We start from the raw sequence: 24,000 nt of genomic DNA, 5'->3' as shown, positions 1-24,000 counted from the left end.
AGAGCGTGTACCCTTGTGCCTTAGCGGCCAGTCATCATCACTCGTGCTTGGGTCGATTGTGGTCGACGATTGGACTGCCAGGAGCGAGGCTGGACACTCGGCTAAGTCGGGGCGCTTATGGGAATCACAAAAATAGGAGGAGTGGACAGCTTGGTGGCAGCTTGGTGGGAGCTTGATGGGAGCTTGTGAGAGCCTGGTGAGAGCCCGGCGCGAATCGCGGTAAAGCATTGCTCTTTGCATGAAACAAGCGACAGAAAGCTCGCTGCCGCCAGCCAGAAGAGGGATTGAAGCGCTCAGAGTCAGGAGCGGCGTGGGCGATGGAACCAAAGTGTTTGCGCAGTTTGTTGCTTGTCACATTTTCTCACGTGTGTAACAAGTAGTGACGGGTCTCGCCGCGCCCGCAGCAAACCTGTCACTTGGCCTGTCTCCTGCCTCTATCTCCTCTTTTACGACCACCAGGGACTACAAGTACAAGGTACGTACTTGTTACAGTAAAAGACTGACACACTCCACTCCATCTCCTGATCTAGTCTTCCCATCATCTGCGTCTTCATATGTCAGCAGATGGTTCGTTTATCGGTTTGTCGGTTCCTGCATCTCCGAGCCTCTTGAACTCTATCACCCCAGGCAAGGCTGACGAGAAAATGGCCCCCAGCTTACCGTAGAGGATGGTTGCTAAACGCCCTGTCCCCAGAAATGCAGATTTGTGGTGTGCTTGACATGCCACACATTCGAAGTCGCCATGTCCGTAGTTGCCGGAGAGGGACTATGTCCTGTGGGACAACAGGTGCTCGTTCTCCCCAGCCTCCCGCACCAGATGCACTTTATTTGCAGGTGTACTCGGTGGACGGCTATATATGTGGGCATCTCTAAATAGTATTCGCTACATATCGCGCACATGACCTGATGTTGAATACTTGAAACCTTTCTGCCCCGATCGCCACAAGTCTGGGCTGCCTGGTCTCAAGTCTACGGTAGGCAATTCGGCCATATGCAACTTCGCACTGCCATACGGGCGCAATTCAACCGGAAAGGCCCTGCCGGTGCAATTCCGCTGACCGGCCAACGGCGGGTTTGGCGCATACCCGTCTTGAAGCTCCCAATCTATCTGGCATGCCAGGGCCGAGATGCTGACAGGCGGCCGCTCTTCATGCCAGATCGGATGGGGTAGCCACTCGTCATACCGATTGGGATATTCATAGAATTTCAAAGTCGTTGCGTCGATGGCTAAGTTCCAATAGTCCCTTGGAAGGATCGACCAGTCGTTTGCCTCAGGAGGAGCCTCCGTTCCGGGGTAGTTCGCTGGGCGCGACGCAGAGTAGTCTCCGGCGATTGGCAAAGCATATAGCAGAGCGCCATGATATACGGAGACGGTGTCGTTGGCTCTCGCCTCGATTCGAAGGTTCGTACTAAATGAGACTTCGACACGGGTCCTTCCGGCTGGGATCACCACCGTATGCAGGCCCGTGGTATTGTCTGGTGCAAGGTGGTGTCTTTTCCCCCGATCTACCATGACAATACTCGCGTCTAGCATAGCCCAAGAAGGGACCCGAAACGAAAATCGAAAAGCCGACCTCGCCTTGATCTCATAGTTGAGGTAGTTGCTGAACGGATAGTTCGTATCGCATCGGATTCGTATTTTGTTTCGTTTCTTCAACGTGGTGCTGACATGAGCCGGGCCGAGCAAGGCGTGAACCAATGCGTCGTCGCCATCCCTCACGAACATGGCCGGAACGAATTTCGAATAGCCCTGCATATTAACGGTGCAGCACGGATAGTTCGGTTCCGTACCAAAGGTCTGGCCCCAAGGTCCAACATTCCAAAACGGGGGATTGTCGAGGGGATGGCTAACGGGTTGGTTTGTCTGTGCGATGTATTGATGAGCCCACCAGTGGGGCATCAACATGACAGGTAGAGCGTTGTAAGCAGCCAATTCTGACTTGTCAGCGAATTCGCGGTCTCCCACAGCTTGATACAAATAGGTCAAAGAGAAGATTGACTCCACCACGCTACAAAGTTCAGTACCCCGAACGGGACTCAGCCCTGCCTCGCGTTCGTCCCCGATGATCGCACCGGATGGGGTGCCGTGGTATCGAAAGGTCCAGTTGACTCCATTTCTAGTAGCGTTGAGAAACGCATCGTCTTGGACAAGTCTTCTCATCACACCACCCCATTTCAATCCTTGTCCAGCGTTGACACCGTGGACATAGGGAAACAGGCTCTTGGTGAGATCTTCCGGGTACAGATCCAGGTCGCCTTTCAGAAAATGGTCTTCGTGAAACCAATATGACCAGTCGTAGGCCATCTCATACATCTGGACCATGCAGTAATGGATGGCCTTTTCATTGCCCATGGGATATTTCTCATAGAGCCACTGCAGGGCAAGGACCATATCTGCGGCACGGGATCGGCCCCACTGGTCGTCGAACAGATCCCCCGGCCTCCAGACATAGCCACGGTGGTGGTCTCGGAGCATAGAGTACATCAGACGAACGAAGCGATGCATTGCGGGTAATATCATGGTCTCGCCCAGCTCCGGCTCTGCTTCAACAAGTTGCATGAAGCCCAAGAAGAGAGGATATCTGCCCCAGAAATTGCGACGTGACAGGTCTTCTTCGGGTCCGAGCCATCCGTCTGCGTGCTGGTGCTCAATGACCCAATCTGTGACCCGGAGAACATGATGTTTCAACCGTGGATTGTTAGTAGTCCACGCCAGTGGGACAAGCGCGTTGTATGAGTAAGGCCATGCCTCATTCAACCCTAACGGGCTATCAGCGGTGCAAACAAGGGAGGGGGGCTTTTGATCTTGGGGCATACATGAATATTCGTGGTCACCCCCCAGCCAAGGAGCATCTTTGACGGGGCGGTAGAATTCATGCATATGGCCTGGCAGACCATTGGCCATAAGGTCCATCTGTTGACCCAGCCATCCTAGAGGCGTGATAGACCCGAGTGAAAGAGGCTCAAATCTCAACGGCAATACTGGGTATATTAGCGCAATGGTCTTCCCCGAACACTTGTGGCCATCATACATGTGGTGTTATAAGCACCAAATTCTTTGATTGACCTTTGGGGATTATCTCGCGGGACGGGTACATTCCATGGGGACGACTCGAAGACGATGTTTTGGTCACCGTGCCGCCCTTTGTGATAAGAGACTACAAGTAGGGTGAGGATCTGCAGCAGTGAAGAGGAAGAGGAAGAGGGAGCTGTACCTGCATGATTGTTCGTAGGTTGCAGGGGATACTGTAGCCGATGAGATGCTTCAGCGCCAGCCACTCGTAGTAGCAGCAAATGTGAAATCGCCACGAGGAAATGCCCAAGACATGGATGTAGCATTGTCTAAACGAGCCTGTGCCCGCACAGACCGAATGTCGAAGAGAGAGAGGCGCGAGATGAAAGGGATTTCCGCACCATGTGTTTATGTGTCGGCAATTGCGTGCCTCAACGAACCGATTGGATCTTCACCTTTGCGCCACCACGACGATCACGCGCCACCATCCACCCACGTCCACAATCCACACAACCAGGGCACAGGGACGATGAGGCTTTCAACCAACGACAATGTCCCATATCCCGCCTGTTTCGTGTTCTCACGCACCATCCGAATGGCGGAGCCTGATCCGACCGGCAGGATAAGTATCGATCCCGTATCCTCAACTTCCAGATGCCAGACCGACTGTGATGGAGACAACATCCCCCATGTCCTGATGAGAGCCCAAAGCTCTCGTGGCAGGAAACTGGAAAGGATCAGAATTGACATTGAATATAGTTTGCATATTATGATGCCTCGTATCACTGCCCACCTTCAACAACTATCTGCCCTTCAGCCTCTCCTGAACCACATTCACCGAGTAACGTGCAGCTCCAAACGAACCTGCAGCCAGAGGTTTTCTCACAGCTTCATCCTGTGCATTTCTCTTCCCTTCGCCGCTGTGCTGTTTGCCGCTACCGAACTCTCACAAATTCTTCCTCTTTTCTTGATTATCCCGTAGGACTCTCGCATCTCCAGGCACTCAAGTTCGGAGAACTCTTATACGCATCCACCATCGAAGTAAATGCGGCATACAAACCCAGAATACATGTCACAAGACTGCCCAAGTAGAAGATCAGATCGAACATATTCCACCAGAATTCCTTTTTGAACCCTCTCCACCATCTCTTGACGCCACTGTCGACACGTTGGATCGTGCCAGTAGCCGGGTCATACGTCTCGCCGGGGAGCATGGCATCACGCTGGCACTTGAACCCCAACATCATGAAAGGAGGGAAAGTGTATGTGAATTGCAAGATGCAGCCCGCACCAACAAGGACAATCCACGTGTTGATCTGAGGCACGGACTGGGTGACCACCCAGGCAAGAGTCCAGTAGATGGGGACGAAAAAGACCCAGATCCATTTGCCTGTCTTGGACTCCAACAGAGGGAAGTTGAGCAGATCACGCCCCAGGTTGTTGTAGAGCACTTTGATGCCAATGTTGCCGTAAAGGACTGCGGCGATGAGACCGGTGATAAGACCGATAATGTTGCATGCTGTTTGCCAGCCGTAGGGGGAGACACCCTGGTACGAGACATTGTAGGCGTACTGTCCTTGCATGCAATACGTGTAGATTCCGTAGACCATGTAGCAAGCATAGATGAGGAGGTCTGCGCAGAGAAGGCCTTTCCAGAAATCCATGGGCCGGCGCATCTCTGCCATCAGTTCGACGAACAGAGTCGCCCCACCGAACGAGAAGACGGCGTTCATCAGACCGTTGACGTTGTCAACAATCCCGAGGCCGGGCGGGGCAGAGCCAGACACCTGGACTGGCGGAGGGTTGTTGATGTTGAAGTCGGGATTTGAAGCGGCGTAAAGCTTGTAGTTTGGAGGAGAATGAGCCATGACGCCCATACTGGAAAGCTGTTAGTGAAGAGCTCATTCCAACATCGGCCAGATGAAGGGGACGTACGTTGCGAAAATGATGAACAAGTTAAGGAACACAGCCCAAGAAGCCAACCAGCCGAATCGCTGGAGAGTGCGAATCTGCCCCACAATGCAGCCGGCAATCATGCAGACCACCACACAGACGATGAAGCACAATTGGCCCTTGGAAAGCTGACTGATGGACTGGCCACTGCTCAGGATGATGAGGGCGACGTTGAGAAAGAATTGGAACGACTGCAGAAGGTTGCAGGTGTGGCGGAACCAGGAACCGTACACGCGGAAAGCGATGTCGCCGTAGCCTTTCATCGGATAGCGATCGCTGTCCATCTGAAGGTACATCCGCCAGAGCTGATAACCACTATAACCGGCAAGGGCACCGAAGACGGTGAACAGTGCAACACCGGGGCCTAGACCCATTTGAGAGAAAGCGTACCCAGTACTGAACGGACCGAGAATGTCGGTCGTGATGAGGTAGAAGACAGCGCCCCTGTATGTATAGTTAGCAATTGAAGAGTCCGAGTCAGTCGGTTTTGCACTACCAAGTAGCCGTTCTGGCTGCACGAGAAGCCTGAACCCATTCCTCATCGGAGATGGTCATGGGCTCAAACTTTTTCTTCTCAACCACAGACTTCTCATTGCCCGAGTCCGACTCGTGCCTGACGATTTGTCCCTCTCCTTGGGCGCTGATAGACAGTCGGGGCTGAGGAACGGATTGACGACGGTGCTCGACGCGCTTGCGAAGAAGCTTCTCTTTGATGAAGGTCATTGTAGGTCCAGAACCTTGGGTGAAGTCGCTTCCGGGACCATACAATCGGTCCTCCTCCTGGCGAGTGATCTTGGCATAGTGAAGGTACTCCTCAAAGGGGATGCTGGGGTCGTGGAGCTTTTCCAAGACCCTTGTAGGGAAAGTGGTCGCGTCGACCCCATCGGCATGGAGACGCTTGTCATCTACAGCCCCAGGGCCAGAGATAGATCCGATTCCAGATGCCATGTTCTTCACCGTAAAGAAAATAGCTCAATTCAAATACGTAGTCCTGCAAGAGGAAATAATAGATGGAGAAGAGCCTTGAGAAGAGGAAGCGGGACATGGCCTTTCTTATAGGAGATCGACCTGATGTTGTTCGCTAGCAGAGGGGAACATGGGTAGCAAGGTAGTACTGTTAGCTCATAGCGCAAACACCGAAATCGTTATAATCCATAAAGCCTCTGAATGATCGAGAGGTTGGTGTGACGCCACGAAACGCCATGATCCTCGCCTTGCTCAGAGTCCCGCGACTGAGAGCTGATAGGGCAGCATCACTCAATTGGTGTTTTCTAGAACGAACCCTTGCATGATCGAGGGCGGAGGTCCCCATTCAGATAGCGCTTGAGACGGGGGCGAGAAGGGCTCAATATGAAATCTGAGATTGCGACGTCAACAAGCGATTGCCGTTGGTCGACCTCGATGGTTAGCATTGCCCCTAGGAGAGACAGGGTCAGGAGGCGATACATACTGACCTCAGAGAACCAGAGGGCACCCTACCAGCTAGCGGGACGCATACTACTCTGTAGTAGAGTGGCTGTCAATCATGGGTAATGAAATCATGCGACAGTGCAAGACGGCCGAGGTGATGGTGGTCGGCGTAACGCAATCAGGCAGGTAAAATTGATGTCGGGCGAAACGGGCGAATCTCTCTGAGAGGAGAGGCACCGAAGGTTATTGGGACTGCCCCAATCGCCACTCGCTTGTCTCGCCCACTCTGGTGCGACCTGATAAAGCCTCTGTGAGTAGTCATTTAATGCGCGTGAAAGTCGTCCGTACTCCCTAAGTCCATTATTGAGTCCATGACACCTGCTGTCTCTCCCTCCCAGTCGTGAGGATGAGTGATTCGGCTGGTATGGGCGGTCAGACGATTCCATTGACCATTAGTTCCTGTTGTGTTGAACCTTGCCTGTCCTTCGTGATTGTTCGATCTAGGGTATTCTCGACTAGTCGTACCCTCTTTTGTAACGCCATTGGAGATTCCCCGCCATTTTCTTGGTGCCCCGAAGGTTCATTCCTGATGCAACTTTGTTGGCGTCAAGGGCGCCAGAAGCAAATGCTAAGCTTCGCCGCAAAGCTTGTCCGTGGGAGACCTTAGAAGGCTGGTCTATCCGGTGGCTGTTAGCAATTGCCACAAATCCGCGGCGGTTGAGTTTGGCGGTCGCGGGGAAATATTCGAGAGTGGTTAAGCTCGCTCGGCCAGCCGACTCTCTCCTCCACTTGTGGCCACTCACGGGCAACCCAGTCTCGTGTGGCATTTCTTCCTCTATTCCTCTTGCTCTGGGGGAGCGGGACTCCAATGGACAGGGTAGGTAGTCGATCTGGCTTCATTGTGAATCCTTGCGCCCCCTTCTGTAAGGTCTCCGATTGGAATTGCTCGACAACACAGGAGACGCGTATGCCCGGTTATTAGAGGCTATCTCGCCCTACCCAAACATGGAGATACGAGTTAGAGCGCTGCGTTTGATAGAGATAAATTAAACTTCGGGGTCTGCATATGAGGCCAACTGCTGGAAGGGGGCTATGGACATGCTTGGGACAGGCTAGCGTTGCATTTTCAGGAAGGTGTCATTGCCCATCAATTGGATGTCATGATCTCGTTAAAGGTGGAATCGAGGTCCGCAATAATATGGAGTACAATACGAGTAAAGGCCCTCGTCGTGGGCATTATTGGCTGTTGAAGGAGCTAGGGAGGAACCGAATCAGGGCAGAACGGATATGTGCTGGACAAGACGGAGTCTGCTCCTTGCCTTGTCTGCTCTAGAGTCTGGACGCTCGCTTGGGGCCGTCGAGATTGGGGGGCTTGAAGGTGACAATACTGCTGCATGTTCTCGGTACCGAGGACGCAGTACTGGCACCCCAGGCACTTTGCCGCGGTGCTTGTGAAGGCGAGTTGGCAGTCTTCGGAAACATGGCTCAGACTCTCATTTCAATGCACGCCAAGGGGAAAGAGGACCGTAATAGCAGGAGGCATAGGCAGTATACAAAAGATCTAAACGAGAGCGATGAAGCGTGGAATACGCAGGGGAGGAAGGAACATCCGGAGGATGGTCTTTTGCAAAGATGCAAGTCATGGCTTGGCGCCTGCGAAACTGCACCCTTCGCCCTGCATGCGCAAGCTGCTCAAATCATCTGGGGAGCTCCTATCCCAAATCCTCTCACCCCCAACGCCCTTCTCATCTCCGTCGCTGTGAGAGAGCAGGATCACGCCATTCGTGCGATTCCTTATGCAATAATGCCGCTCTCTAGGTGACAAAAGTGCCCTACTACGTCGAATGAAAATGGCAGTACTCAGGCGCGTCTTCGGACGTGCGCTGGCCATGCCACAGCGACCCTTCGTGTCGGGATTGATCACTCTCACAGTCTCATGTGTCGCAGCATACTCATCATGGGCTTTGGTGGCACATAATTGGATTACATGGGATGTATGTTTGCCTGTTCCCGTCCCGTCAAATTCTCTTCAAATTTGCCCGAGTCTTAGCTAAAGTTGCATATGGCAAACTAGCCCTCTCATGGTCCTTCTATGTACCCGTCCATACCCAGCAGTCTCTCGTACAACATCTATTCTCGCAGATACAAACGAGGAAAGAACATCAAAGTTGGAGACGTAGTGGTCTTCGAGAACCCCATCTTCCTCCGCGGCATGGCCTGCAAACGTGTTATTGGCATGCCGGGCGACTATGTCCTCCGTGATCCTCATATGTCTCCCACTGTGGGCGGCGCTCCCATCCCTGGTCTCTATGAAGGCGATGGGATGCGAGAAGAGCCGGTCATGGTACAGGTCCCAGAGGGCCATGTGTGGGTAGCTGGAGATAATCTGTCCTACAGCAGAGATTCTCGGTTTTATGGTCCAGTGCCGATGGCTTTGATTACGGGCAAGACTCTATATGTTGGCGACGGATATTCCAATTGGACCTCTTTCCGCAAAGCGCAGTTGCAACCAGCTACCGTGTCGGACGTTAGATCGCAAACAGCTGTGGAAGGAAAAGTCGTGGTCGAAGACACCCAGCCCAGCTGAGAATGCTGAGCATCCAGGAACGAAACAAGAAGGATGTCAACAGGCCATAAGAGACAGGTGCAGTTCTATGAGATGCGGCAAATCACAGTTGATATTGTACAACAGCTGCTGGCAAGAGCAAAGCTCAGCTATCTCAACCCCTCATCCGGGACGTGTTGCGCCTCTGATACGGCAGAGGTTCGACCTTCCTCCTCTTGAGCTCCACGTCCGCACCTTCAATGCCTGCTCTCTCCATAACGGCAGCCGTACTCTCATCCCATTGTGTCCGGAACAAAGAAGCGCTAATGGGACTCAGCATATGCCGACTCATCATGCTGCGAACTGTGAATCCATCACGCTGAATCTTTTGCTTGGCAACCTCGAGATCGATGGGAATGTTGTCTTTTTGTTGTAGTATAACGATGGACAATCGATGATATGGGCTGCCTTTCTGCGCATATGGTGGCATCCACGGTAAAAGAACCTGGTTTTCTGGGGATAGTGATGCAAGATCTACCGATGGCTGTGTCGGCGAGATAGTGATGTTAGAAGCAAGATAGTGGCATCGAGAGTCAAAGGAGTCGGTCTCGACATTCGGGACGTCCGGATCAACGACAGCAATGGTGACCATCTTCTCGCCTCGCTCATAGGACTGTAGAGTCAGGCGGCAGGGGCTCTCGCTAATGTACGACTCCACGAACTCGCCCGGTTGTACAATTCTGTTTCCAAACACAATCTTGACATCCAGAATAGAATCCACGTTTGGAATAACATCCGGTACGACCTTCATCTGTGTGATTCGTTGAACGAGGACTTTCCGTGGATATTCTCGCCATTTGCGGTCGGCTAGATACCTGTAGATGGGTTTACTCAGGTCACCTAATATTGTTAGCAGAAGATGACAACCTCCAGCATCTTTGCCCACCTTTGCCATCCTCAAACCTTCTCTTGACATTGGGATCGTTGATGTCGGCCAAAATCTTGAGCTTCTCCAGTTCCGCTAGCATACTATTGATTCTCCTTTGCTTGTAAAGCTCGCCGCCAGGAAAGGTGCTCGGGTCGACTTCTCGGAGACGAGCAATGCGAGCCCTCTCGGTTTCTATCTTCTTGAGCTTCTCTGCTCGGTCGGCAATGAGGATTTTGCGAGCTTCTTGGAAGCATTGGTAGGGCAATTCATCGAAGGGGATTCCAGGAGAGTGTGCTAGTGCCGCGCGTCGTCTTCGAGATCCGACCGGGAACTGGCCAGCCCTCAGAAGCTTTCGCTCGAGTCTAGGAACGTGAACAGTGGCTGGGTCGGGGTTGTGATAGTAGGAGGGCTTCTGGACTTCGACCTCTTGACATGCCGAGCTTGTGGTTGCGAAGGTTCGGAGACCTGCTCTAGATGATGGCGCCTCGATCGCCAACGACCTCAGGGACTGCAGTAGCAGCACACTGGGCGCCCTTGGAGGTGCCATTTGGAACGAGTTGGGCACGAGACCTCCACTGATAGAGGGAAGCATCAATGTAGGGGCGTCTCAATTGACCCGAAAATTGTTCAGAGTGAGTTCGGAGGAGCATAATGTCCGTGATACGCAGAGCTAAATCACGTGAGTGTCTACTTCGGGCACTCTTAGAACTCTATGCGCAGATTTCAATATCATCAAGTCAAGGCTTCCAACCTGTCTTCTCGTTTCTGTTTCCGGACGCAAAACATTGCCGATTGGCCAGTCCAGGTGGCACCGTCCATGCTCATCACTAAGCAATATGCTAAGCAACCAAGTTCGCCAATCCTGAGCCTGATTGACAGACGATCCGATCATCGACATCATTCTAGGTAAAAGCCTTCGAAAGTCTGGTGCTTCCTCCACGCAGTCCAAATAAAGGGCTCCCAATCCTCGCTTGACGCGGTGGAGCGTGCTTTGTCTCCAGTTGGCACATGTGTCTTGATACCGGTTTTACCCCCTTGAGCAGGGACACGCCTGGATATTCATTGCGCAGCCAGCCCTAGGTGCGAGTCCCTTTACCTTGAATCGACAACCTCTACAAAATGTACACCTCTTTGCCTCGCTGAGTCATACTCTGTCCTTTGCTTAACCGTTTGACCTTACTGAGAGCGGCCCGTCCAAATTAAAATTCCTTATGTGACCCCTGACTCCCCCAAGGGACTTTCGCCCTCTGTTTTTTTGCCCAGCTTTGCCACCTTTCGTTCTCAGGACAACAACAATGTCCGAACCTGACAGCGAAAAATTAGGCACGGCGGCGCAAGAAGGAGGTAGCAAGACTGCTGCAGACATGACTCGTGGTGTCGACGCCGTCGTCCAAGATGCAAAGCCCAAATCCGGTCTGTTCAAGAGAATACAGATGAAGGTGAATCTTGATGTTCCCACGTTGTTACTGATGCTCAAGTAAGACTTCCCCCATTGTCGCTACTATATCGCAGCTAAGTGGAATCAGGGGAGGATTACCTCCAGCCATTGCGCTTGCAGCGTAAGTCTCAGAACCTCTTTCCAAACAGTCGCTCATATTCCTAGGTACCAGAGTGATCGTTGGGCCAAACAATACTCGACGTTGGGTTATCTGATTGCAATCACGTCCTTTCTGTCTCTCCCAATCCTTCCACGGGCCAAATTTGTCCAATCAATGACAATTTCCCTCATCTCGGTCTGCTTGGCTTCCGCTGTGTCCCTGCTATCAATACAATGCGCCGTTGCCGCACGTCAACCGCTGGTCCTGACACCGAACTCCACGACCACCGGTTCCTCTGGGAGCAAACAAACTCTGCAATACAGTGCAGCAGCTAATGTTACGGCCTGTTTTTGGTTGTTCTTCTGGCTATATGTGGCAAATACCTTGCGAGCAGCTCGGCCCCAGCTCTTCATCGTATCCATCCAGTTTACGCTCTTCGTGGTTGTCGCTTCTACCTACACGCCGACGTTTCCGAATATGACGGCCGGCATGCAGTTTGTGGATCGTCTGCTGAAGGTTTTCCTTACGGGATATGCTTTGGCTACTGCTGTTTCGCTTTTCATTATCCCGTTTTCTTCGAGGCTGATCGTGAAAAAGCAAATTGCAGGCGTTCTCGGTTTGATGAAGGCGTCCCTTTCTATCCACACAGCGTATCTGCACGGCATCACTACATCTCAAACTGGCAGCCCTGGGCTTCTAGACGAAAATGGCGAACCGTTGCCGCTAGAAGAAAATCCGGAGGCACGAGTATCCATGAAGACTGCTGAAGAAGCAGCTCAGAAGTTAAAGGCAACAATTCAACAAGCCAGTCAATTGTTCGGGCAATTGCGGCTTGAAATCGGCTTTGCGAAGCAGGAAATTGGATGGGGAAAACTCCAACCGGAAGACTTCAGCCGAATTTGGGAACGGTTGCAAAATATCCTCCTTCCTGTTGCAGGGCTGTCAACCTTTGTAGACATCCTCCAATCAGTGAAACGTCACAAGGCTGAAGGCGAAAGTTTGCTTTCCGACTTGGACGCCATCGAGGCTATCAGACGACTTGAGGCGGAAGAATGGCATGAAGTTGTCGTCATGTCACGCATTCCATTTTGGAAGATGAAGACGACACTGGTAGACGGTCTTACCCACGTTGCCTATGTGCTGGAAATCACTCCTCGACCAAAATATCCCAAGAAAGACGTCGAGACAACTGCAGAGACCTCTCCAGCCCCAGGAGATCCTGCCTTTGCTCAGCACTTGAAGGATCAGATGGCTATTTTCCAAGGTCACCGACGAGAAACCATGCGAATGTGGTGCGAGAAAAAGGGCATAGAAGTGCCCTCGAAATTTTGGGAAGATACATCCTCTCAATACAATTTTGGGGACACGGCCTCTGTTCATGAGACTGTTCGACAAAAACAGAACCATCAACAGCTATATCTGATCCTTTTTCTCGAATATCTCCTATTCGCTGTCTGTCAAGCCGTGTTGGAGTTCGTCCTTTTCGCAGACTCGAAGGTCCAGGACGGCACGATGAGCAAGAACAGGCTGATCTTTCCTGGGTGGAGACGGATTCGCAAGTTGCTACAGAATGCTTTCAAGCAGATGGACGCCAGTGAAGGTCTACAAGACGGACCGGCATCAGGTATCTACATATGGGTCGGAGACTCCCTTCAGCAACGCAAGGACCCAGAACATCTACCGCCAACGAACCTTTATCAGCGGGTTACAAACCATTTAAGGTCAATCCCAAAGTTCTTGGCCTCAGACGCTTCTCATTTCGGCTTCCGGGCAGCAACCGCGAGTATCAGCCTCGCAATCATCGGCTACATCCGCCAAACTCACTCTTTTTATCTGGCTCAGCGTGGAATCTGGGCTGTCATCATGGTTGCTATGAGCATGGGTGCGCACGCGGGAGCTGGTGTCCAAGGATTCATCCTTCGTATCCTGGGCACAGCCATTTCGATGGTCCTTTCGATTGCGGTGTGGTACATGGCTGACCAGAAACCCGCAGCCGTGATTCCGCTGACCTATCTGGTCTTTGTGGGCGGACTTTATGTGGTACTCAAACACCCCAAACAGCTCATCACGGCAGTCATCTCAGTTGTTACCACCATCCTAATTGTCGGCTACGAACTCCAAGACAAGAAAGTCGGTACGAAAGTCCTCAGCAGTAATGGACAGGCGTTCTACCACATTTACCTTCTCGGCCCATACCGCCTGGTGAGCGTTGTGGCAGGCCTGGGCGTCGCATTTTTCTGGACGTATTTCCCTTATCCCATCACCACGCACGCCACCCTCCGCAAAGACCTTGGCTCAACCCTCTACCTGATGGCAAACTACTACTCCTGCATGCACTCGACTGTCGAAGCGCGCCTTCGCGACAGACCTGACCTCTCGACTGACAAGAAAACGGACCCCCTGCGCAGACTCGACAAAGCTCGCCACAAGGTGTTTGATAAGCTCATGGTTATGCTCAACCGGCTCCGCGAACACAGCCAGTTCCTCAAGTACGAACCGACATTCGGCGGGAAATTCCCCAAGGAGACCTACGACGAATTGATCGTGCACATGCAGTCCCTGTTCAATTACATGGCGCTCACGGCATACTCAACAAACGCGTTCTCCTGCGAGGGCGAGGAGTCCGAGTGGCTGAGGGATTTCAAGAGAATCACGGCCAAGTCGCGGATCACGTCGCACGCACTGACATCGACTCTCTGCCTCGTGTCCGCCAGCATCACAAACTCGCAACCGCTGCCACCGTACGTGACGGTCCCCCGACCCATCGACATCGCCGACCAGCTAGCCGCCGTCGACCCGGGCATCCTCAGCATCAAACACATCAACGAGCCGTGCTACGCGGCCTTCGCCGTGCTGGAGATCGCGAGCATCCTCATCATGCAGGAGATGGTGGCCGTGCTCGCCCGCGTCCGCGACCTGGTCGGCGAGGTCGACTTCTCCGTCCATTTTGGCGCGCCCGGCTCCTCCTTGACCGAGAGCGACTCCCGCTTGGACGAGAAGGAGGATCTGGCCTCCACCGGTGGCGACGCCGGGAGGAAGGGCAAGGTCGATTAGCTTCGCGGCCTGTGCATGGGGGAGGTGTCCCTTCAGGAGTTGCCCTCTAGGTAATTACTTGGCCTGCTCGTGTTGGATGTGGAGGATTGGATCGAATGGCCACTGGATTAATAAGGGTTCTAAGGCAAGGTCCGACGAAAACGATGGGTGGGACCTTCTTTTCTTGGAGGAACCGTCCACTTGAAATGTAGATGTCTGTCATGTTGGCGCTTTGTATCACCTTCATAATTAGAGACGGACTTCAGAATTTGGACATGTTTTGTGTGCATACGAGTACGTATCTTTTTTTCCCCTCCCTCCTTTTTGGCTTGCAAGCCGATCAAACTCCAGCGTCAAACCCGCAAACCCGCCCTAGCCTGGGTATCTCTCAAGAACGCTAAATGCATGAATGGTGGCTGTACCCATCCCAAACGCCATCGCTCACAGTAACATAGCACCTGCACTATAAATAGCTACGTACACTGCTTTGGCCTAGGTCCTGTCGTTGACGGACGGACCGTTGTTTCTGTTGTTCTCGTGTAACAGAGTGTAGAAAAATACTCCCCATGATGTCGCGGTAGACCTACGCCCTTGGAAAGTGGCATGCAGTTATCACACAAGTATATTGTACAGCTGTCCGCATTTGCCGCCTTTAATCCAGGTTTCTAAACACCCCGAATTAGACAGGCCACCGGCATAGCCAAGTCAAGCACCCAGAACTTTTGAACAGGTTCGAGATTTTCAGATCCGGGTATCCTTAGCGCGAAAGCCTTTGCTCACTTGAACATACTTTCGAAATCGAACTCCATGTTCTCCATGTTCTCCATGTTCTCCATGTTCTCCATATTATCCATATTCGTCATACTATCATTGCCTAGAGCAACGTTCTCGTCGAAGTTCATGGCGTTGGAATTTAGGAAATCGTCGAACTCATTAGGACCCAAGGCTGGTAGACCAAAGTCATTAATACTAACATTGGCTGGCTGCTGGTGCTGGATCTGGGTGTTGGTTGCGTTATTGTCGACGCCCATCGCGCCTCCGACACCTGCGTTAATTTGAGGAGGTCGTCCATTAGCCGTAGTTCCGGGCATACCGAAATTCGCGTCATCGCCGGTTTGATTCGCATATGATTCTAGGCCAGGTAGGAGAGAGCCCAGGGAACCATCTTGTTGGACGTTGAGTTGCGAGGCGTCCGCACCAAATCCGTCGCCGAGATTGTCAAGGTCGAAGTTCATGTCGTTGTTGGTTCCATCCATCATGTCTGCTGACGGTTCCCCGAACATCGATTCAAAGTTGAAAGCCTCGTTGGCCTCGGCTGGAGTGTCTTGTGGGGTCGGCTTAGGGAATTCCTCCGCGGTTGTCTGTGTCATTGTACTCTCGGGTTGCTGCGCTTTCTCGGGAGGCTTTTCCTGAGGCCTGGAAGCTGGTACGACAGCGGGTTGGGATGTCTTCATGTCTGTAGTCACGGACACCTTGGGCTTCTCTGCTGGTTGGGGGGTCTTCTCTGCTGGCCCCGGAAGAGATTGCGCGGCGTTGGTATGTGTGGCGACCGCCGGTGAAGGAGTTGGCTTCTGCGCTGGAGAGGGCTGTTGGGGCTTTGGCTGCGCTTGCACCGGACTCTCGGGCTCTTGTGTCTTTACGCGCTTGGGGGCATTTTCGCCGTCTGTGGTTTGCGCTGTCTCTTGTGTGTCTTTTGGCTCTTCGCGTTTCCTTTTCGCGCTCGCGGCACTGTCTTCTCTTGCTTTGGCCTCGCGCCGGGCTTTGTTCAAGGCCAGTTGACGCTCGAGATACCATTTTGCATCGAGGATCTGCACCTCGCAGTCATCCAAGGCGTCCTGGAACTTTTTGGCGGCTTCGGCGAGCACGGCTTTTGTTGACTGCGCGTAGTTCAAGGGATCTTTCATGGCGTAGGCAATGCGAGTTACTGAGCCCATGAACATCCCCTCGACCGTCTTCATCGGGTCGTAAGGGGGTTTGGCAGTCGCCATGACAAACCGCAACGCAACTTCGAAGGAGTAGAGACAGGGGAGGAGCGGGAGCTGGGGTTGGAAAGAGATGCTGCGCGCATTTACTGGAGAGGGACAGGAAGAGTCGCCATCCCTTTCAAATGGATGGAGACATTTCAGAAATGAGATCAACTCGAATGCCAATGCTCTTTTGGTTTTTTTCCCTCTTTTTTCGAATGGTATGATGGGAATTAGATGAAGTTTGGATGTCGCCGCGGGTCAGCGCTGGTCGCGACTTGGAAGGGTTGACCCTTCGGAAAAGAGCCTCCGCAGCCCACAGGCCCGGGAGCCACAAACAACGCCTCGGGTGTGCTGGGTTCTACGGTAGCCGCGAAGCTAAACCAACGCCTAATACATCGGGCGACGTGCAGTCAACGGGGGGAGCGTAAAACACACCGAGCACGCGCATTCTGAATCTGAGGCTGGTGGCCGTAACAGGCTCCCTGGTGCCTAGGCAGCTATCACCAGCAGCTAACAAGCAATCAGTCAGCAGTAGGGAGCCTGGCACCCTAGCTCACTACTCTTTGCGGCTCCAGCGACGCCACCCACCACCGCACTCTGCCTGCGCCGCTTCAGATGAAACTTATTCTCTTCCTCCATCTCCTCCACTTCTCTACCCTCCTTCAAACCATCACCATCTCCAAGTATCCTTTTCTTCCATCTCCTCTTCCATTACTTGTCGTCGTCGTTTCTTCTAGTCGTCGATTGGAATTTGTGCATTGCAAGTTGGGCGTTGGGAAAAGACCTCGAGCGATTTCTTATCTCTCCTTTTCCTACCGTCTTTCTCAGTCCCATCAGCTACATTACTTTTCTGTGTGTGCTGCGCTGCGTTGCTCTGCTCTTCAAAGTACTGCTACTCCTACTACTCCTACTGTCCAAAGATCTCAGTCTCCAGTTACTCCTCCCCAGCCGCCTGACACTCGTCTCGGCGCGACCTCTTTTGCGGCCATCTTACCTATCACGCATTCGAGTCCTTCCTCTCCTCCTTCCATCTCCCTCTCCTTCGACTCTTTGCGCTGCTCTACTGGACTTGGTTGGCTTGTCACCTTGATAGCGAGTTGTCTCGACGTTTTCCAAGCGAAATTTCCTTACCTGCACACGACCCACTTATCGCCATCACTCCCCGCAATAGTCGTACCCAAGTACTCGACCACAAAATTTCAAAAGCACCTCCACGAGCTTCTATCTGCCATACCGAACCTTCTATCCCCCTGTTCTCGTTCGAGTCATTTCCGCCTGGTGCGCGCTTGTGATCTCTTGGTCCTTTCGAGTTGTCAACCAGTTTACTTTGCTCAATATGACGGAAAGCATTCCCCCTGCGACCCTACCACCACCACCACCCTCAACGGCAGGCGCCCCAGGCTACGATAGCGCCCCTGGTAGCAATGGCCATACCACCACCACCACCACCACCAGCATGGGACCTCCAGCGCTTCCTCCGGTGGTCATACCGCAGAACAATAATACCGTCCCAACTCCGGTCACCCCGGGAACTGCGCTGTCGCCTTCCTCCGGCGGCGTCGTTCGAAGAGCTGCTCCAGAACCAAATAAGAGGGCGCTTTATGTGGGCGGCCTCGACCCTCGAGTTACCGAGGACGTTCTGAAGCAAATCTTCGAGACGACGGGCCATGTGGTCAGCGTCAAGATCATCCCGGACAAGAATGTGAGTGGGTCCCATATTGGTGTGATCTTGCCCCCACTAACGTAAGGTCGTTAGTTCAATTCCAAAGGCTTTAACTATGGCTTCGTCGAATACGATGACCCTGGTGCAGCCGAACGCGCCATGACCACCTTGAACGGGCGTCGAGTACATCAAGCTGAGATCCGGGTCAACTGGGCGTACCAATCCAACTCTTCGAATAAGGAGGACACATCAAATCATTTCCATATCTTTGTCGGCGATTTGAGCAACGAAGTCAATGACGAGGTTCTACTCCAGGCGTTCTCGGCCTTTGGTTCGGTTTCCGAGGCACGTGTGATGTGGGACATGAAGACCGGTCGATCTCGTGGTTACGGGTTTGTGGCCTTCCGCGAAAGACCTGATGCGGAAAAGGCCCTGGCGTCCATGGATGGAGAATGGCTGGGCAGTCGCGCAATTCGCTGCAACTGGGCGAACCAGAAGGGTCAGCCGTCTATCTCCCAGCAACAAGCCATGGCAGCCATGGGCATGACGCCTACGACGCCCTTTGGCCATCATCACTTCCCGACTCAAGGCATTCAGTCCTACGAAATGGTCGTCAATCAGACTCCCACCTGGCAAACAACGTGCTATGTTGGCAATCTTACGCCATACACGACCCAAGCAGACCTCGTTCCATTATTCCAGAATTTTGGCTACGTGGTAGAAACCCGATTTCAATCTGATAGAGGCTTTGCGTTTATCAAAATGGATTCGCATGAGAATGCGGCAATGGCCATTTGTCAACTATCAGGATACAATGTCAATGGCAGGCCGTTGAAATGCTCGGTAAGTACAAACAGGTCCGGATCGTCCTGACGGCTGCTGACTTCACCAGTGGGGCAAGGACCGTCCTCCTACTGGTCAATTTGATACCTACTCGCCACAGACTTCGATTGGCTCTGCATCTACTCCTGGTGGCTATAATCCAGCCTCGCCGTACTTTTCACAATATGGGGCTCCCGGACCAATCACGCCGCAAGGTATGGTAAACTTAGCTGCTGTCGCGCACATGGCTGATGAGATTCTAGGTCCAAGTCCTGGCGGACGTGCTGCCTGGGATTCAAGCCATCTCGCAAGTCCCTATACTGCATCTCCCCAATCTGCATTCGGTCAAGTACCTCCGTCAGCAGGGGCCTATGGACGCGGTCAGACAACCCCAGGAGGAATGTTCCAACAGCCCCCACCATCATTCGGCAACAATTACCCAGGATATCAGGCATAGCTTACGAGAGCATGGGACGTATTCTTTGAACGTGCGCGATAGAGGACGAGGATGGGTTGATTTCCAGATTGGGCATTATGTTTCCATCCTAGGCCCTTTTGTCATGGTGGCCTCTTTGCACACGCGGAGTCCGGCATTGATGCTACTTCTCTCCATCTGCATTGCTGGTGACCTCTTCGCGAGTCGGGCTATTGTGACTGATACTAACCTCGACCATTCTGCGCAAGGGCATGATGAAGCCACTAGTTGCAGCTGTTTAGGGCATCTATTACGGTTTCATTAGTGTTGTTTTCCGAGGGGAAGATACGGCAATGCATGTGGCAGTCATGGAGTGATGAGCATTGCTATTCAGACATTGGGGTCCGACCGGAACAATATTCGCAAGAGCAAAGGAGTTTGTTCTCAGGACAAGCATGGGTGCAGCTGAGCAGTCGATCGTCCCCACAATTGTAGTTCGAGGAGGACAGCTACCTGCAGGATACCCTGTATGGATATGAAATTAATGAGAATCAACATTTGACTTGCACTATGATGCTATAATGGAGGAACACGGTGTCAACTTGTTGAAATCGAGGACCATCCTGCGGGCAGAGCCCAGCCTTGTGCAGCCTTGCTATTGTCGCTGGCACCGTTGCGCCAAGCTTATTCACATGATTTCACGACTCGACTCACTGGCGAGAAGGCTTTTGACGAGCCGTGGCCAGCTTCACTGTTACTCAGTTCAGAATCAATCAATTGTACCCGCGCCGTTCCGCGCAATCGAAAATCCACGGCTTCGCCGCAAACCTTAATGAATTACCAATGGATCGGAATGCTCAAAATACCAGTCAAGCCAGTAATGTGATGACAACAGAGACGACCGAATCACTGAACAAAACATCAATTCATCGAAGGATAACCACCGCGACCGGCCAAATCTCCGACAGCGCCCAAGGATAACAGCCCATTTTTGGCCATAGCATTATTGACGGCCAGTCTGCAAGCATTGGGTAACGCTGATCTCACCAGTCCAACCTAGGTTCTCGCACAATGCAGACTCTCTTCCATCACCGCCCAAACACCCTCTTCATCTTCGCGCTGCCGTTGTCCTTCTTATTATAAGTGGTGATCTCTCCTTTTGGACTTATCTTGTGTGTCTCACTCAACAAAGTCCATCCGCCTTCAGCAGCTTTTGGGTAGCCTTCCTGGAACTGGATTTCGCGAATAGGAGGGGGTACTCTTCTTGTTTCCAACTCATCCAACTCAGCTTCTAACTTGAGACACCTTTCCCGCTCTTCATTCCTCGACTCAGTCATGGCATTCAAGTCAGCTTGTGTCCGTCGGTGTGCTGCTTCCTCTTCATCTCTTGCCACAGTCATTGTCTTCAAGGTGGCCTTGGTCTGGTTGTGTGCCACCTGTTCTTGATCTCTGGATTCAGTCACTGCCTTCAGGCTAGCTTTGGCCTGGTTATGTGCAGCCTGTTCCTGGTCTCGCGATTGGGTGACTGCTCTCAAGGCGGCGTTGGTCTGGGTATGCGCAGTCCGTTCTTTGTCAGCGGATTCAGTCGCCGTCTTCAAGGTGGCTTTGGTCCGGTTGTGTGCCTCTTGTTCTTGGTCTCTGGATTCAGTCACTGTTTTCAGAGTGGATTTTGTCTGATTGTGCGCAGCCTGTGCTTGATCTCTCAAGCCCGTCATTGCTTTCAAGCTGGCCTTTGTCTGGTCATGTGCAGTCCGCTCTTGATCTCTCGATTCAGTCATTGTCTTTAAGCTAGCCTTTGTCTGATTGTGTGCAGTCTGCTCTTTGCCTCTCTCTTGAGTCATTACCTTTAGCTGAGTTTCCACCTGCTCTAGCTTCGATTTGATTTCGATGAGCTCTTGCTCTCTCTTGGATTGCTCGACTTTGAGGCTGTCTAACTCCAGGCCCTTTCGGTCCAGTTGCGTCTGGGTCTCGGTGTGCGCTTTCTCTTCCGCTTTCAATGTCACCAGGCAGCAAGGGCGAGTCTGCTCATCACTTAAAGGGTTGCCTCTACGGGCTGCTTCGATCTGAGCTTTCAGCTTCAGAATCCTTTGGGGTCTCTGAAGTTCGGCAAGTTCTTGTGACAGACGTGCCTCTTCCTCAACTGGCGTTTCAACACCCTCACCGCTTGAGTTTGGTTCGCCGGGCATCACGGTTGCAGTCACGTTGGATCGTGGGCTCGAGGCTATCAAAATTCGTGCGATCGAGGTATTGTCCACAGTTCAAGAAGCTAATCGGCAGATATTTCACGGAACTCAGCCATACCATCTCGGCACATCTTTTCAAATCGAAGCTGGAGCCCCAATTCAGCTGACCTTGGGAAAGAGCGCTGGCCTGCCTGTCTTTTGGGGGTATGCATGAGGCTAATGCACCTCTACCCAACCGGCGCACCCGACAATCCGAGCCAGCTAACAATTTCTTTATTCGAGCTGAGCCCCGACGGTCGTCATCGGGCGGTGTTGATGAAGAAACACGTTTCAAATTTATACAGAGCACGGCGCTGCGGCTCTGCTACCCAGATGCGAGGCAACCACTAGTTGGGAAGACTCCTTAGATCCTGTAATCCAAGCTGTTGTTGGTTCCAATCCCATCTCCCTACCATATAACCATCGGAGTCTTCCTTGAAGCCATCGCATAACCAAGAATCGATGCCCCAGAGCGCCGAATCCATCACAACCATTATCTTTGCCATGCTCTGTGCTTTCTTGATCACCTCAACCAACTTTTGCACCAGCAGGAATGATCGGTATTCACACTGATCAGCCCGATCCAAGATGATATAAACCGGCTCCTCTAAATGGAGTTCGGTAAGCAGATCGCTCAGCATCTTGAACATTGCGTTCATAACCTCGTCACCATCATCCTTCCAGGAGATCCTCCTTGCCAAAGACAGGAAATTCGGGTTTTGTCGCAAAATGTCGGGCTTCCACGCTGCGACCTGGCAAGCAAGGCTCAAGATGGCTTCCTGGACACCGCATTTCTTGGAGAGAATCTGTGGGTGGCAGCAATGGAATGCCACGTGTCTGTTGTCGGCAAGCTGGCGTTCGGCGACATATATGGCGGCAGGCGACAGCCATGAGCATGTGCTTATATTAGTTCGACCCTCCATGAGGCTGGTGCCGCCCAAAAGTAAAAGGCAGGAGTGGGTGCAGTCCAGCCAAACATGGTAAGATTCTTCGTTATCCAGAACATCTAGGGTCATTTGCGAATACCAGCGAGCAATTTTACCGGGTTTTCCACCCACCAGCGCAGGGAATGCTCCTCCAAGGTTGCGCTTGCAGGACTGTATGTTTGTGTGATCGCATGACTCCGGCACACCGACCAGCTCGCGAAAGTTGACCAATTCCTTCTGGTCTCGTTGCACCTGTTCCTCCCGGAGGGTTCTGCTCATTCCTAAAACCCCAAACGGCGATTAGTTCTAGAAGACGACTTGGTGGGTGTGAAGGGTGCATACGGTCGATCTCTGATCGTAACTCGATGTTGAGATCTTCTAGGGATTTCATTTTTTGGTGCAGTTTCTCATTTCCCCTCAGCAATTCTTCGTTCTGCATTTCAATATATTTAGCCCTGCTGTGGAGGAGAACGGTACTTTCGAGATTGACTTCCACGAGCTTGTGGCGAAGAGTTTCAATTGACTTGATGAAGTCAAGCTCTTGCTGTGGAACTCCAGCTGCGAGCATTCTCACTGGGAGCACGGTGTCAGAGATCTTTGGCCACCGAGAACAAGGCAACGACAGGAGCCACCTACGGGAGGTACTCATGTAGTAAAGCACGGCATTTCTGGCAAAGACAATCACATCCCTGTATGCTTCGGCCACCAACCTCTCCATCTGCGCCTCTGGGTAGATGTCGGACAGGAGGTTCAGTCGCGGGAATGAGTTTTGCAGCTCAGCCAATGCCTTTGCAATCTTTTCGTCGTTTCCAGTCTTGTTGACCACAACCTTGAAAATATATTAACCTTCAGAACCTGAAACAGCAAGGGTCGTCATTCACAATCAAGAGGAGCGAGAGCGTTCCATATGCCAAATTTCCATATGGAGAGCTTGCATTTTTGACCACATCCACGATGCCTGAGTACGCTGTCAGAAAGTTGGAGAACCGGGTCACAAATGCCTGGAACGCGGTCCCAAATCGTCTCGAGCCGTTCCGTCGTCCCTGTAGCCAGTTTATGTACGCTGTATTCGCATCCTCTATCTGTCTCTCGACGTCTTCCCTCGTAAATTTCATCTGGGCGACGAGTTGGGCATCGAGGCTCTGCTTGAAGACAGTATCATCTTCAAAGACTGAAACCGCAGGTTCCAAGTTCTGACTATAGCGGAGGAGATCCAAATAAGTCTCATCCGTCACCATGACTTGTGGTGAAGACTTACGTCGCAAGGTCGCTCTGACTCTCCCTTCGAAACCAGTTCCTCTTCAGCCTCGATGCCGACAGTCTTGAAGTCATGGAAATACGACTAACGGTGCCATCTTCATACATGATTGTTGGCCACGAAAGGACATGCGATCCTGACCAGCTGCATGGTGCCAGTACAGATGCACGCTGTGGTCTTCTTTTTCAGCTGCCAGCAATCCTCATCTTATGCAGCATTTGCCCACCAGGCTGGGCAATCCCATCCACGCATCATTGGGTGCCTCACGATCTCTCAAGAAGTCGATGACCCCAAGCGTGTTGCGAAG

At 52.3% G+C, this 24,000-nt stretch overlaps 9 protein-coding genes across 9 annotated transcripts; 3 read left to right on the top strand and 6 right to left on the bottom strand.

Moving 5' to 3' along the window:
- Positions 1–883: 883 nt before the first annotated feature.
- Positions 884–3,034, bottom strand: Z519_08792 (uncharacterized protein; the record flags this gene model as incomplete). The annotated part of the gene is made up of 1 exon (XM_016766520.1): positions 884–3,034. One exon carries the CDS (start codon positions 3,032–3,034, stop codon positions 884–886), a length of 2,151 nt encoding a protein of 716 aa, XP_016617678.1.
- A 950-nt stretch (positions 3,035–3,984) lies between these two features.
- Z519_08791 (uncharacterized protein) lies at positions 3,985–5,914 on the bottom strand (the record flags this gene model as incomplete). The annotated part of the gene is made up of 3 exons (XM_016766519.1): positions 3,985–4,891; positions 4,949–5,410; positions 5,463–5,914. 3 exons carry the CDS (start codon positions 5,912–5,914, stop codon positions 3,985–3,987), a joined length of 1,821 nt encoding a protein of 606 aa, XP_016617677.1.
- A 2,312-nt stretch (positions 5,915–8,226) lies between these two features.
- Positions 8,227–8,963, top strand: Z519_08790 (signal peptidase I; the record flags this gene model as incomplete). The annotated part of the gene is made up of 2 exons (XM_016766518.1): positions 8,227–8,370; positions 8,451–8,963. The coding sequence occupies 2 exons, from the start codon at positions 8,227–8,229 to the stop codon at positions 8,961–8,963; spliced, it is 657 nt and encodes a 218-aa protein (XP_016617676.1).
- A 133-nt stretch (positions 8,964–9,096) lies between these two features.
- On the bottom strand, positions 9,097–10,396 carry Z519_08789 (uncharacterized protein; the record flags this gene model as incomplete). The annotated part of the gene is made up of 2 exons (XM_016766517.1): positions 9,097–9,821; positions 9,868–10,396. 2 exons carry the CDS (start codon positions 10,394–10,396, stop codon positions 9,097–9,099), a joined length of 1,254 nt encoding a protein of 417 aa, XP_016617675.1.
- Positions 10,397–11,144: 748 nt separating this feature from the next.
- On the top strand, positions 11,145–14,441 carry Z519_08788 (uncharacterized protein; the record flags this gene model as incomplete). The annotated part of the gene is made up of 3 exons (XM_016766516.1): positions 11,145–11,326; positions 11,376–11,408; positions 11,453–14,441. 3 exons carry the CDS (start codon positions 11,145–11,147, stop codon positions 14,439–14,441), a joined length of 3,204 nt encoding a protein of 1,067 aa, XP_016617674.1.
- Positions 14,442–15,196: 755 nt separating this feature from the next.
- Z519_08787 (uncharacterized protein) lies at positions 15,197–16,408 on the bottom strand (the record flags this gene model as incomplete). Its single annotated transcript, XM_016766515.1, has 1 exon — positions 15,197–16,408. One exon carries the CDS (start codon positions 16,406–16,408, stop codon positions 15,197–15,199), a length of 1,212 nt encoding a protein of 403 aa, XP_016617673.1.
- Positions 16,409–17,723: 1,315 nt separating this feature from the next.
- Positions 17,724–19,329, top strand: Z519_08786 (uncharacterized protein; the record flags this gene model as incomplete). Its single annotated transcript, XM_016766514.1, has 4 exons — positions 17,724–18,089; positions 18,144–18,893; positions 18,943–19,087; positions 19,136–19,329. 4 exons carry the CDS (start codon positions 17,724–17,726, stop codon positions 19,327–19,329), a joined length of 1,455 nt encoding a protein of 484 aa, XP_016617672.1.
- Positions 19,330–20,375: 1,046 nt separating this feature from the next.
- On the bottom strand, positions 20,376–21,473 carry Z519_08785 (uncharacterized protein; the record flags this gene model as incomplete). The annotated part of the gene is made up of 1 exon (XM_016766513.1): positions 20,376–21,473. One exon carries the CDS (start codon positions 21,471–21,473, stop codon positions 20,376–20,378), a length of 1,098 nt encoding a protein of 365 aa, XP_016617671.1.
- A 383-nt stretch (positions 21,474–21,856) lies between these two features.
- Z519_08784 (uncharacterized protein) lies at positions 21,857–23,673 on the bottom strand (the record flags this gene model as incomplete). Its single annotated transcript, XM_016766512.1, has 4 exons — positions 21,857–22,716; positions 22,778–23,008; positions 23,072–23,264; positions 23,317–23,673. 4 exons carry the CDS (start codon positions 23,671–23,673, stop codon positions 21,857–21,859), a joined length of 1,641 nt encoding a protein of 546 aa, XP_016617670.1.
- Between the last annotated feature and the right edge of the window lie 327 nt (positions 23,674–24,000).

This window comes from Cladophialophora bantiana, assembly GCF_000835475.1.
Source record: "Cladophialophora bantiana CBS 173.52 unplaced genomic scaffold supercont1.13, whole genome shotgun sequence".
Lineage (NCBI taxonomy): Eukaryota > Fungi > Ascomycota > Eurotiomycetes > Chaetothyriales > Herpotrichiellaceae > Cladophialophora > Cladophialophora bantiana.
This window is presented reverse-complemented; position numbering and strand designations above follow the sequence as displayed.